Source organism: Nilaparvata lugens, chromosome 2 (genome assembly GCF_014356525.2).
Source record: "Nilaparvata lugens isolate BPH chromosome 2, ASM1435652v1, whole genome shotgun sequence".
Lineage (NCBI taxonomy): Eukaryota > Metazoa > Arthropoda > Insecta > Hemiptera > Delphacidae > Nilaparvata > Nilaparvata lugens.
The window spans coordinates 5,932,213-5,947,294 of record NC_052505.1 but is presented as its reverse complement, the minus strand read 5'-3'; the positions used below and the strand labels follow the sequence as shown (position 1 = coordinate 5,947,294).

Here is a 15,082-nt window from a genome sequence, read left to right as displayed (position 1 = left end):
AATTCTGTTTGTGTGAAATTGACAAAGATTTATTCTTTTTTTTTAGTTATCAAAATCAAGTGACTGTCTCGTTCATATTATTATGTACAATAACAATAGTGTAGAACTTCAACCACAGCTGTTAAGCTACTGAAGTTATTTTCTTTTTTTCCATCATGATACTGTTTCTTTATAATAATTGCATTGTAAAAATATTTGTAAAACATGTCAGTGTTGTGAATAAATAAATTTCAAAAATATTATTTTCATCAACAGGTGTGACAACAAAACAACTGGAATTCAAAGGAGAGCCAGGTGAAAGACCAACCATGGTTCGAAGAAATACCTGGACGAAGTTGGAAGGTGATATGGACATCGAAACAACGAGTAGGAGTGAGTTCAAACGATTCGATACGACGGAGCGTACTCAGATCGTAAGGAGAAGATCTGACAATTTAACAGTTGGTGAAGGAAAATTCCAGGTAGGCATAATGGTAATTTATATTATCCATAACAGTGGAGAGAAGATAATCGTTATCAATGAATCTCTTCCGAATAACAGGCCTCAATCAACTAAAATCATAACCTAAAGACTATCAAGTAGTGCAACAATTTTTCTCCGGAATGGGATGTTCGGCCGAATGAATTAATAATTCATAATCCATTTTTGATTATTAAGAGTATAATAATATAGTATATATTGTGATATTTCAAATGGTTTATACTCGCAAACTTCAAAGAGTTCTTTCTGGAGTATCTCACGGAATACTCAATCCAGAAGCATCATATCGGTATATCAGTTGCATTGGATTTATTGATGAATAGGTACACAGGGTTTGACAATTTCAGTACTCAAACCAACATATCCTTTTGATGCTACTTCCTACAATACATAAAAATTAGAATGTAATTTTTAAAAGTGCAAATCACAACAGAAAAAAATATCAGAATGAACAACAATCTGAGCGAATTAATGATAATTCGACAATATATTAATTTATAGGTAAGAAAATGAATTATATCTATAATTCTAAGTTGAATTTTATTGGAAGTAGTTGTAGAAAATTTCCTGAAGTACTGCGTTATGGAAATGCAATACTGATAAGTGATACCATCTGATAATTATGAAGTCGTCCTTCTTTGAAGTCGGCGCATAATTTCAGGATATATTTAACTTCATGATCGAGTGATAACTTCCACGATAATTCATGAATAAATATGATCACAACGGTGCAGCCTCTCCCTTCATATTCTCATCCTCACCTTAAGTTACACACATCATAAAATCTATTTTCCGGATTATTCAACTTGAAGGGAGGAGGTAAGAAGAAGTATTAAAGAAGAAGTAAGAAGGTAAGAATAGCATTTTTCGCGTTGTCTTCCATGCTGAAACACTACTTATTGATAAGCTCTGTTGTAGTCTAGACACAGAGTTTAGGCTACAACATTTATTTTACAAGAATATTTCAATTTTCGAAACACAACCTCTTTTTGAACCACACAACCGCTGTATCTTGATCAAGAGTGATTTTCAAGAGAAGAACAGTTTCTATTATGTTAAATTTTATGAATTTAGTCTACCTTGAAACTGTTCACCACACACGTCTTAAAGGATGGTTGTTGAAGAGATATTCTAAAAGACTGAAAAAGTTGCATAATTGAAAGAAATAGTTTACAATCCACATTCAGTTTCAGCCACCTTGAGTAAGCAAATACAGCGACTACCTTGAGTACAGCGACCACCTTGGGTCGAGTGTTGCAAATCTCTTGCCAGTGAAAGTCCAAATCATCCAAATCACTCCCTCATCCAGAGTTTAGCTAATTTACCGTGCATATTATGGCCTGTATAATAATACATCCAAATAATAATTTTTGGCAGCAATCTCCTCTACATCGGAGAATGACAATGTTTGTATTTTGAAATTCATACCATGGATGTCCTAATTGGAAATTTAATCTGGTATCAGATTGGAAAACACAATTATCTCTCTCCTTTGTCAAAAACAGATTATTATGATCTTGGTGATAAAAATGTTCTTCCATTTTATTATTATGTTTGCTTGCAGATTGATTGAATTTCTGCTCTTTAAACAATAGAACATTTAATATTGAATTGCAAATAAGAAACCAATGTGATGCAACTAAACGAGCAGAAGATGAAATTTTCTACAATCGTAGTTATTAATAATTGCTAATTTTCGTATTGCAAATCATCATTAAAAGATTATAGGTCACATTCGGAATCGTAGAGAAACACAAGAGAGAAGCCATTAAAATCAGTTCCAATAAAACTTGTCATTCATTCACTGAGTGAAAAAAATGCATAAGTTATTATGTTCTAGAAGCTTATCTAGGACTTTAGATAAAACGTTTTTCTATTAATTACTACTAAGAGTATTCTATCGTTTCCTCTAACCTAAGGATTGATTTCTAATTTATGAACTTCAAAATGTTCCAGGTTACTTCCCATACAAAAGATGACTACCCAGAGAGATGGCCAGTGAAACCTCAGAAGCCAAGGAAGAGAGATGATAATCTGAAAATGGAAATAGGAGAGTTCCACTCTGAAACCAGTTCAAGTGATGCCTATCAAGGTCATCAGATAACAACAAAGGTGGAAGTGAAACGAAGAAGGGATAACTTAGTCACTGAGGGTGAGATGTCATTCGATTCATCATCCAAGCTAGATTTCACAGAAAAAGTAACAGAAAGAGAGAAACCTAAGCGAAGAAGAACATGGACAAAACAGGATGGTGAGAGGTATTTTGAAACAACCTCTCAGGAGTTCAAAGAGCACCCTATAACAAGAGTAACTCAAGTGCATCACTATGATAACCTCCATACAGAAAAAGGAGTATTCCAGTCAACAACAACAAGTCAGGATGTCTACAAAACCATTCTAGAAAAGATGTGAGACAGCCACAGAAACGTCATCATGATAACCTCAAACCTGAAGGACCATTCAAAGGATCGCCAACTTCGAAGGATGATTTCAAGCCAGTTATCACTGAGCGGCCAAAAGCCAAGAAACCCAGAGATAATTTGAAGCCAGAGGGAGAGTTTGAGCGTCCATCTTCTCCTGTGAAACCTCAAGCAGCTGAACGACCAAAACCATTCAAGCCTCATGACAACTTGAAACCTGAGGGAGATTTCGAAAGACCCTCTTCACCAACAAAGCCAACAGTTGCCGAGAGACCAAAAGCATTTAAGCCTCATGATAACCTGAAACCAGAAGGAGAATTCGAGAGGCCAAAACAAACAAAGCTTGCACCATCAGAGCGCCCAAAACCAATCAAGCATCATGACAACTTGAAACCAGAAGGTGATTTCACAAGACCTGAAGAGCATCATTACATACCAGCTGAACGCCCAGTTCAAGTCAGGCCTTCTGACAACCTCAAACCTGAGGGTGAGTTTGAAAGACCACAGAAGCCAAGAGTAGAAAAAGGAGAAAGGCCAAAGCCGATAAAACCAACTGATAATTTGAAACCTGAGGGAGAATTCGACCGCCCAATTCCAACAACAGTTGGCAGAGCTGAAAGACCTAAACCAGTGAAACCTTCAGACAACCTTAAACCTGAAGGTGAATTTGAACGACCACATCCTCAAGAAGTTCTGTATGCTGAGAGACCCAAGCCAATAAAGCCAACAGACAATTTAAAACCGGAAGGTGAATTTGAGAGGCCTGTCCCAAAAGAAGTGAGACCAGCTGAACGACCTAAGCCAGTAAAACCAAATGATAATCTCAAACCTGAGGGAGATTTCGAAAGACCAGAGGAACATATATTCAAGCCAGCAGAACGTCCTTCACCAATAAAGCCATTGGACAATTTGAAACCAGAAGGTGATTTTGAGCGCCCAGAGAGACAAAAAGTGGCCAAGGGAGAAAGACCACAACCCTTCAAACCTTCAGACAACTTGAAACCTGAAGGTGATTTTGACAGGCCCATAAAGCCGAAAGTTGGGCCAGGGGAAAGGGCTGATATCGTTAAGCATCCTGATAATTTGAGACCAGAGGGTGATTTCATTGGTCGCCCAAAAGATGACTTTGTGCCAACTTATGGAGAAAGAGCACCAATTGTTAAACCTCAAGACAATCTCTATCCTGAGGGTGAATTTACAAAACGACCAGATAATGATTACTTGCCTAAAAAAGGAGAAAGAGCACCGGTGGTCAAGCCGAAAGACAACCTTAAGCCTGAAGGAGAGTTCGAAGGTAGACCAAAACAAAAACCAGTCCCACAATATGGAGACAGAGCTCCCACAGTAAAACCAAAAGATAACCTGTATCCTGAAGGAGATTTCCAGGGGAAACCCAAGGATGACTATGTTCCAACAAAAGGAGACAGAGCACCTGTGGTTAAACCTATAGATAATCTGAAGCCAGAAGGTCCATTTGAAGGTCAGCCAAAGGATGATTACACTCCAAAGAAAGGAGAAAGAGCTCCAGTTGTGAAGCCAAAAGATAATCTGAAACCAGAGGGAACTTTTGAAGGAAGAGTACCAGAGACTGCACCAGGATGGGGAGAGCGGGCACCAGTGGTCAAACCAAAAGACAATTTATGGCCTGAAGGTGAATTCCAAAAGAGGCAACCAGAAGAGTACATTCCTGTGAAACGACCAGATCAGTTCAAACCACTGGATAATCTCAAACCAGAGGGAGAATTTGAAAGACCAATTCCTCAAAAAGTCAAACCAGCTGAGAGACCAGAGATAATCTACCATCCAGATAATTTGAGACCTGAGGGAGAGTTTCTGGGTAGACCAAAAGATGATTATGTGCCAACTTATGGAGAAAGAGCACCTGTTAAAAAGCCAAAGGATAATTTGTATCCTGAAGGCAAACTAGTTATTGGGCCAAAGGATGATTTCACTCCTAAGAAAGGTGATAGAGCTCCTGTAGTAAGACCTGTTGACAATCTGAAACCAGAAGGTGACTTTGAAATACAACCTAAACAAAAAGCTCCAAAAGGTGAAAGAGCACCTGTAGTGAAGCCTAAAGATAATTTGAAGCCAGAAGGTGAATTTGTTGGTCGCCCCAAAGATGATTTCCAACCAACATATGGAGAGAGAGCACCAGTTGTCAAGCCTCAAGACAATCTTAGACCAGAAGGAGACTTTGAAGGACGTCCAACAAATGACTTTCTCCCTAAAAAGGGTGAAAGAGCACCAGTTGTGATACCAAAAGATAACCTGAAACCAGAGGGAGATTTCCAAGGGAGACCAAAAGATGACTACGTTCCAACTTATGGTGAGAGAGCTGATGTTAAAAAACCTAAAGATAACTTATATCCAGAAGGAAAGTTTGAAAGGCCAATTCCGAAAGAGTACAGTCCAGCTGAAAGACAGAAACCAATCAAGCCTATTGATAATTTAAAGCCAGAGGGAGAATTTGAAAGACCTTTATCACAGCCAATTGGTCCTGGTGATCGAGCAGAAATTGTAAGACACCCAGATAATCTGAGACCAGAAGGAGACTTTGAAAGAAGGCCAAAAGAGAAAGCACCTACAGGGGAAAGAGCACCTGTAGTTCGACCAAAAGATAACCTAAAACCTGAGGGAGAATTTGTGGGTAGACCAAAAGATGATTTTGTTCCAACATATGGTGATAGAGCACCAACAGTGAAACCACAAGACAATTTACGACCAGAGGGAGAATTTGAAAAAAGGCCAACAAATGATTATTTGCCCAAAAAGGGAGACAGAGCACCAGTTGTGAGACCTAAAGACAATTTGAAGCCTGAGGGTGAATTTGAGGGTAGGCCCAAAGATGATTTTGTACCTACATATGGTGATAGAGCCCCTGTAAAGAAACCAAAAGATAACCTGTATCCAGAAGGTGAATTTGTGAGACCACAAAGTGAAGTTGCACCAACTAAAGGAGACAGAGCTCCAATCATAAAACCCAAGGATAACTTGAAACCAGAAGGGGAATTTGAAAAAAGGCCGAAGACTGATGAAATACCAGTAACAAAAGGAGACAGGGCACCAGTAGTGAGACCGAAAGATAACCTCTATCCTGAGGGAGCTTTCGAACGACCAACACCTCAAGATTATTCACCAGGAGAGAGACAGAAACCATATAAGCCATCAGACAACCTAAGACCTGAAGGCGAATTTGAACGCCCTGAGCAAGATAAATACAAGCCAGGTGATAGACCAAAACCTATTAAACCACATGATAATCTTAGACCAGAAGGAGAATTTGAGAGACCAAAACCTACAGAAGTGTTACCTGGAGAAAGAGCAAAGCCAATCCACCATGAAGATAATTTGAGGCCTGAGGGAGACTTTGAGAGACCAGTGAGGCAACCAGTAGGTAAACCAGATAGAGCCGAAATAATAAGACACCCAGACAATTTGAAACCTGAGGGAGACTTTGAGAAAAGGCCAAGAGAACTAGCTCCTAAAGGTGAGAGGGCACCAGTAGTAAAGCCAAAAGACAATTTGAAGCCTGAAGGTGAGTTTGAAGGTCGTCCAAAGGATGATTTTGTGCCGACCATAGGAGAAAGAGCTCCCACAAAACGACCCGTAGATAACCTTAGGCCAGAAGGTGAATTTGAGAAGAGGCCAGAAGAGCATGCACCAACAAAGGGCGAGAGAGCTCCAGTGGTAAAGCCAAAGGATAATTTGAAACCTGAAGGTGAATTTGAAAGGAGACCAAAAGAAGTAGCTCCGAAAGGTGAGAGAGCACCTGTTGTCAAACCTAAAGATAATCTCAAGCCTGAAGGAGAATTTGAAAGGAGACCCAAAGAGACTGTACCAACAGGTGAAAGAGCTCCAGTAGTGAAGCCAAAAGACAATTTGAAGCCTGAAGGTGAGTTTGAGAGGAGGCCAGAAGAGCATGCTCCAACAAAAGGTGAGAGAGCTCCAGTTGTTAAGCCAAAGGATAATCTCAGGCCTGAAGGTGAATTTGAGAGGCGACCTAAAGAGACTGTACCAACAGGTGAAAGAGCTCCAGTTGTGAAGCCAAAAGACAATTTGAAGCCTGAAGGTGAGTTTGAGGGACGTCCTAAGGATGATTTTGTGCCAACCATAGGTGAAAGAGCTCCTACGAAACGACCAGTAGATAACCTGAAGCCAGAAGGTGAATTTGAGAAGAGACCAGAAGAACATGCTCCAACAAAAGGTGAGAGAGCTCCAGTGGTGAAACCGAAGGATAATTTGAAACCTGAAGGTGAATTTGAAAGGAGACCAAAAGAAATAGCTCCAAAAGGTGAAAGAGCACCTGTTGTCAAACCTAAAGATAATCTCAGACCTGAAGGAGAATTTGAAAAGAGAGTTGTATCTGAAACATTCTTGAGAGGTGAGAGAGCTGAAATAATACATCATGAGGATAACTTGAAGATGGTTGGGGAATTTGAAAAGCGAGTAGTTGAAGAAGTGAAGCCTGGAGTTCGTGCTCCCATAGTGAAGCATCCAGATAACCTCAAGCCAGAAGGTGAATTTACAGAATCTAGAACAAGAGATGACTATCTAGTGGTAAAAGGTGATAGAGCAGAAATTCATAAACATGAAGATAACTTGAAAATAACAGGTGAGATGATTTGTGAAAGACGAGATGATTATAACTTCATCAAAGGTGAGAGGGCAGTGGTTCAAAGGCATAAGGACAACTTGAAAATGGAAGGTGAAATTGAGGTTCACAGATCCAGAGATGACTACACCACATTGACAGCTGAGAGAGTTGACATTCATCGATATGAAGACAATCTAAAACTGGAGGGAGAATTCTCCGAGTCCTGGAGGAAAGATGACTACAAAATTGTTCAAGGAGAGCGATCTGAGATCAGAAAATACACTGACAATTTGAAATTGGAAGGAGATTTTACCACAACACGAACAAGTGATGACTTCTTCCCAAAGACAAGTGAGAGAGTTACTCCTATCAAGCATCCAGATAATCTGAGACCAGAAGGTGAGTTTGAAAGACCAAGGCCAGAGAAAGTGAAGCCAGGTGAAAGAGCCGAGATTGTTAAACACAATGATAACTTGAAACCAGAGGGTGACTTTGAAAGACCTGAGAAGGACAAATATCAACCAGGTGAGAAACGAAAACCAATAAGACAGTCAGACAACTTGAAACCGGAAGGTGAATTTGACAGACCAGATAGACCACAATATGGACCAGGCGATCGAGCTGATATTGTGAAACATCCAGATAATTTGAAGCCAGAAGGTGATTTCGAGAAAAGACATGATGATAAGTTCATTCCAGCAGAACGTAGAAAACCTTTTAAACACCAGGATAATCTCAGGCTTGAAGGAGAATTTGAGAAGCCAAGAGAAGTACAGACAGGGCCTGGTGAGAGAGCACCTATTGTCAAGCATCCAGATAATCTCAAACCCGAGGGTGAGTTCTATGGTCAAAGACCAATTGATGATTATAAACCAGTTACATCACAAAGAGAAATTGTTAAAAAACACAAGGATAATCTGAAAATTGAAGGCGAGTTCATCGATTTGTGCACAAGAGATGATTTTACAGTTGTCAAAGGTGAGAGAATGAATATTGTTAGGCATGAAGATAATCTGAAGATGGAAGGAGACATGGAAATTCGTAGATCAAGGGATGATTACACAGCAACAAGAGGTGAGCGAGCTCAAATCACCTTGCATAATGATAACTTGAGAATGGAAGGGGAGTTTACAGAGTACAGGTCAAGAGATGAGTACTCCATGCACAAGAAAGGAGAAAGATCAGAGATCACCAGACACACTGACAATCTGACTGTTCAGGGAGAATTTGAAGGGAAACCAACCTCAAAAGATGATTATAAACCAGTCAAAGGTGAGAGAGCTGATATTAAAAAGTATAAGGATAATCTGACTTTAGAAGGTGAGTGGGATATCAAGAGATCACGTGATGACTACACTGCAGTGCATTCAGAGAAGGTAACTGTTGTAAAGCATGAGGACAATCTCAGAGTGGAAGGAGAGTTCACAGATATGCGATCTCGCAATGATTATTCACATGTCAGCGCTGAAAGGCCAGTTATAAAGAGGCATCCTGACAATTTGAAACCTGAAGGTGAATTTGAAAAACGACCTAAAGATCAAGCACCGAAGGGAGAAAGAGCACCTGTAGTAAGGCCTAAAGATAACCTTAGACCTGAAGGAGATTTTGACAGACCTCAGAAAGCACCACTGGGACCAGGAGAAAGGAGAACACCCATCAGACATCCTGATAATTTGCATCCAGAGGGAGACTTTGAGCGACCTCAACGTGAAAACGTGAATAGGGGAGAAAGAGCACCGATTGTGAAACATCCAGACAACCTCAGACCTGAGGGAGACTTTGACAGACCTCAGAAAGCACCGCTGGGGCCAGGAGAAAGGAGAACACCAATCAGACATCCTGATAATTTACATCCTGAGGGAGACTTTGAGCGACCACAACGTGAAAATGTGAATAGGGGAGAAAGAGCGCCAATTGTAAAACATCCAGACAACCTCAGACCTGAAGGTGACTTTGACAGACCTCAGAAAGGACCATTGGGACCAGGAGAAAGGAGAACACCAATCAGGCATCCTGATAATTTGTATCCTGAAGGAGATTTTGAACGACCTCAACGTGAAAATGTGAATAGGGGAGAAAGAGCGCCAATTGTAAAACATCCAGACAACCTCAGACCTGAAGGTGATTTCGACAGACCTCAAAAAGGACCATTGGGACCAGGAGAAAGGAGAACACCAATCAGGCATCCTGATAATTTGTATCCTGAAGGAGATTTTGAACGACCTCAACGTGAAAATGTGAATAGGGGAGAAAGAGCACCGATTGTGAAACATCCAGACAACCTCAGACCTGAGGGAGACTTTGACAGACCTCAGAAAGGACCATTGGGACCAGGAGAAAGGAGAACACCAATCAGGCATCCTGATAATTTGTATCCTGAAGGAGACTTTGAGAGACCACAACGTGAAAATGTCAATAGAGGAGACAGAGCACCAATTGTGAAACACCCAGACAACCTCAGGCCAGAAGGAGATTTTGAAAGAAGACCAAAAGTTGATTCAAAACCCGTTAGGGGTGAGAGAGCCATCATTCAAAAGCCCAAGGATAATTTGGAAATTGGAAAAGGAGAGTTTGAAGGATCCTCCACACATAAATCACAATTCACAACTTATAAGGGTGAAAGGGTTGCTACTAAGAAGTATGAAGATTCTCTGAAGGTGGGAGAAGGAAGAATGGATGTGAAATCTACAAGTAGAGATACATTTGTTCATCAAAGAAAAGACTCTACTAAAGATTCAATAAATCACAGACGCCATGTTGAATCACATATTGTTCTTGGAGATGACCGATCTTCAATGGATTCATACAGGCAGCAATCGAATGGTTACAAAACTAGAGTGGGTGAAACACAGCGACAAACAAAAATGTCGGTTGTAGAATCAGAACAGAAAGTTATTAATAAACAATCTGAAATGCAACAAACTGTACAAAAACAGAAATTCCATCAATCTCTGGAGCAAATTGACAGGAAGCAAGAAGATCTATCTCGTAAGCAGTCGTCAGTTTCAGAGCACTCCAAACAAGCTGTGACTTCTGAGCAAATGGGACAAAGGACTGTGCATAATGGAAAACATATTCATCAAAGTAGTGAGCAGAAATCTACATCCAGTCAATCTTTCATCAATGAAGAGAAATCATCACATATAAGACAATCTGGTATGAATCAGACCATGTCGGCTTATACTAGTTCAGATTCCAACCAACACAGTGTCACATCACAGTCATCTGGCACAAGTGCAAGAAATGTAAACTATGAATCACAAAATAGAAAAATGGTCCAATCAGCTTCGGACTCAAGCAGGGTTGAGAGGAGTTCATTGAGCCAGAAGGATATTCAATCAAGTCAGAGAATATCATCGCACCAGTCATCAGTAATGGAATCTCAGTCTACGCATCAGAAATCTGTTGCAAGAACCACCAAGAGTCAAACTAGTAATGAGTTCAGAGAAGCAATGGAAGGCAGAGGAGAAAGTAGTAGACATGAAATCACAAAAGGTGGAGGTCATCACAGAAGGAATGTTATATCATCATCATCCACCGATGTTGCCAACTCTGTGCTCCACAGGAAAGGCATGCAATCGTCCACAGAAGCCCTCCACACAATATCAACAACGGCTGCAGTTCAAAGGAAAAGTCTGCAAAACCTGGACAGCCAATGTATATCGACCAACACGTCAAATGACAGGAAGAGCCTCAGTTCAATGCATAGACAGGCAGTCAGCGAAGTCCAGCCGGCCGGTTACATCCGTAGAGCTGACAGTCTGACCATTGGAACGGGACGTTTCCATGGACAAAGCGAAGCCAAATCGTATGGAAACTTCACCTCTTCGGAAAGAGTGACCAGAGTGAAGAACACTAATGCTTCACACTTCAGCCTTGGTAGTGACAGCTCCACACAGTCGTCCTCTCTGTACAAGAGAGAGTTCACTCCAAGGGTGACAGGTCCTTGTCCAGTGCATTTGATTGAAACTCACAAGACTACTGTCTACAAGCATACGAGAGATACACCAAAGCACAAGTTCTATATGACCAAGGTTTCCGAATAAGGAATTTACTCCATGTTCAAGATTTATAAATAATATGCAATCAAATTGAAGTGCATCCGTTCAAAAACAATAGTTTGCAAATGTTTTTCATTTCAATGTTATAAAAAACTTCCAATATTCCTATATCTAAATGTTGTGTAAAACATGGTCATGAACATATCAAGATCCTGTTCACGTAAAAGAAGAATTTTATTAATAACTGTTGTTTGATTAAAAATAATATAATTATTACAAACACAGTACCGTATATCACTTGCAAAAGTTGATGTGTTATGTAGTCAGTACTGTAGATTTTTTAACGAAGAATATTTTTATATACTAATATTATTTATGTATGTTTATTGTAATGTTTAGCGCTGCCTACTAAAAACTGTGATATATAAACAGTCCCAGTCGTTACTTGCTTTAATGGTGTCAGATATATTCGAAGTATGAATAATCTAAATATTTTGAAATTGGTTCTCATTACAGTTGTCTTTTTAGTAGCTACGGAGAGAATTTTATTTGAAAAGAATCTCTGAGCTGCAAATGGAAAGTGAGTTGGCAATAATTTTTGTAAGAATAGATAAATATTTCAATGAATAATATGCTTCGATTGGTAGGAGAATAACTACTACCAATTTAACATTAGCAATAACAGACTATAGAGGATTTACTTTTAGAGCATAATTTTGAAAAATACATTTACAATACCTAAGCATTAATCAAGCATAGTACAGTAAAATGCTCTCTCATTCCAATGTTTATCTCAAATCAATGATATTTTTAATACTATTTCTGTGAAATCTGCATAAATTACAAACATTTATGATTTTATTTGTTTTAAAATGGCAATATTGTCACAAGAAAATTATATTCGATATTTACAAGAAAATTTCCCATACCAATTATTTCTTTATTTTTGTAAATACAGTTATTTTTATTTGTAATAAAGAAAAGAGAATAATATGTTGCCAGTTTTATATGTTGCAGTACCTTATTTCCATCTAAATTTGTTTAAGAGCAATGTTACCTACTAAGTTATGGTGCTTTATTATTATTTGGAGCTTGAAAAGTTCATTTGATTATGAATTTTTCCAAGATTCAAAACTCATTGATGAATTATTATAGATTCCTTTGTAAGATATGATCTTACGAAGAGAATTCAATGTAGTGCGGTAGACTGTTCTTATATTAATATTTGTGTTATTTAAAATTGCTTGAATAAAATTTGTTATGTAATCATGAATCTTTGTTTCAATAAGAATACCAATAGAAAATACTTTTTGAGAGTAGTTTACCAATACGCAGGCAAAATAATTAGGCTATATAGAATGTAGTCTACTAATAGAGAAACAGTGAGTTTAAAGAACTACTTATAGATTTTTGAGCTATGGAGAGATTATATTTATAGTATTGGTGAAAATATATTATGGAAACAGCTCAATTTTACATGTATAATTTGAGTGCCCAACATTGAAAATCTGACAAAAATCCAAACTATCAAATTTTACTTTTTCAAGTTTTAGTGAACACCGAGTAACAGTAAATCTACTCTCATGATAAACAACTTATAATCAGAAAAGTTTGATATATTAGAGGCTACTCATTTATTACATTTTTGTATGATTTATTAGCAGCTTTGAATGTGAATAACATTCAAATGGTTTGAGATATCGATGTGCGGCTTTCGTTATTAATTTTCTCTTGAAATTCTGTATCGAAATATGGTATCATTTGTTTACCTTCTAATGAAGTTGGATTCAAAATGGCGGACTAAAATTTTGACTTGACATAAAATTAGCTGTTTTTTAATACAAATACCTGGATCCTGAATGAAACTTACTGTCAAATTATCCTTGTAAAAGAAATATTTAGCTGTTTCCGTAATTTTCATCAACCCTGTTTATTGCTGTACCGTATATCATTTAAGATCTACTATAGTGACAATGGCTTAGACCCCATTTCTAGGACACTCATTGAATCCAATGAACCATCCATGAACATGTTATCGGATGGGCACGTTAAACTGTCGGTCCCGGCTGAAGTATGACAGTCGTAATGCCCATTGACGGCTTAAATTATTATATATTCAGGCGGGGGGACCTTCCTGCAAGGGACTCCCCACCAACAAAAGCCATACGAATTTATTTTTACCTTATGAACCATTAAAGCTATAGATATAATAACTGTAGATTTAATGGTCCATAAGATTTAATAAGAGTCCTAGAAAACCGGCCTAAGAATATCAATAATGATTGAATCTGATTCAAATTAGAAAAGATTAAGGGATTGCATATCAATCTCCTTATTTAGCATATAAGTAGAACATATAAAGGATTAGATACCATCAAACAATCTCTTTATCTAGCTTAGAAATCGATTAAGATCCTGTAATGACCACTTGAAGAGCAGACTCCTCTGAATATGAGTTTAAAAATCGTTTCCCGGTGGTTCGGAAGCCACCTAGAGCTGTACTCTTTTATCACTCGTCTGGTATCACTGTGACTGTAGTCACTTATTACATCATCATTCGTCTCATTAGGTACGCACAAGCCTGAAGATAATGTGGGCATCACCCTCAGCAAACAAAAAACGAAAAAGCTATAAATTAATGGCTAATTCAATACTATTATCCTCTAAAAAATATTCAAACTATTCATTATATTATATTATTGGACATGTAAATATGTGATTGGAGATTGACTAGATAGGTTCACTATACCATAGCCACCTCTAATACTGTATTAGAGGTGGCTATGACTATACCTAATCACCAAAAATATAGTGAGGTCCACGTTAAAATGGCAGTAGAAAATGTTAGAAAAAATTGCCGATTCTATGCTTTGCCACTGCCTTCTATAGAGGATAGCTGATACCAGTATATCTGTTTGAAATAATCAATTTATTTTATCCTAGAAGAAAATATATTTTTCAATAATATTGTTAAATACTGTAATACATTTTTATAATTGTGTTAGAATATTTTGTCAATTAGCTACCTGTATATTTCTACATTGTCAAAAAACGGTGAGGCAACGTTGAGGAGCTAGAATAGGATAATGCTATCTGCTTTGTCGAATGATAGACAATGGTAGCAACACCATGTTATTCAAATACTGCCATTATAACGTGGGCCTCAATATAGGTACAGCAATTTATTTTGTGAATGATACCATAGAGAAACAATAGCGTAAGTAGATATCCCATGGTATAGGGCGTTTGTGTCGCAACTTTTACTGTTAACTCAAGCCTATTATTGTCGATTTTTACTGTTTTGTTGGGGTGAGAGTGTATGAACGGCACAATATGAGAGACTACCAGCGTCACACAGTTTCACAGGAAAGAACTACGTGGACTATTGGCTTGAGTTAACATTGAAAATTGCGACATAAACGCCCTATACCATATACTTATGCAATTGTTTCTTTATGATGATACCCACATAACCTTTGACTTGATAGTCGTAATGAGATTAAATTATGACTTGATGAGATTTGAATCTACAATTCTTCTGTCAGCAGCATATAAAAAATGTAGACAGTGCATTTACGGCTCG

The 15,082-nt window shown here is 38.2% G+C and overlaps 1 protein-coding gene across 1 annotated transcript in view; it reads left to right on the top strand.

Moving 5' to 3' along the window:
- The window catches only part of LOC111051769, a 70,875-nt gene extending 59,331 nt beyond the window's left edge, over positions 1 to 11,544 (top strand). The window contains exons 5-7 of the mRNA XM_039419974.1: positions 256 to 461; positions 2,438 to 2,797; positions 3,007 to 11,544. Of these exons, the coding sequence (XP_039275908.1) occupies positions 256 to 461; positions 2,438 to 2,797; positions 3,007 to 11,544 (9,104 nt within the window). The remainder of the gene's footprint in view (positions 1 to 255; positions 462 to 2,437; positions 2,798 to 3,006) is intronic.
- Positions 11,545 to 15,082: the final 3,538 nt, after the last annotated feature.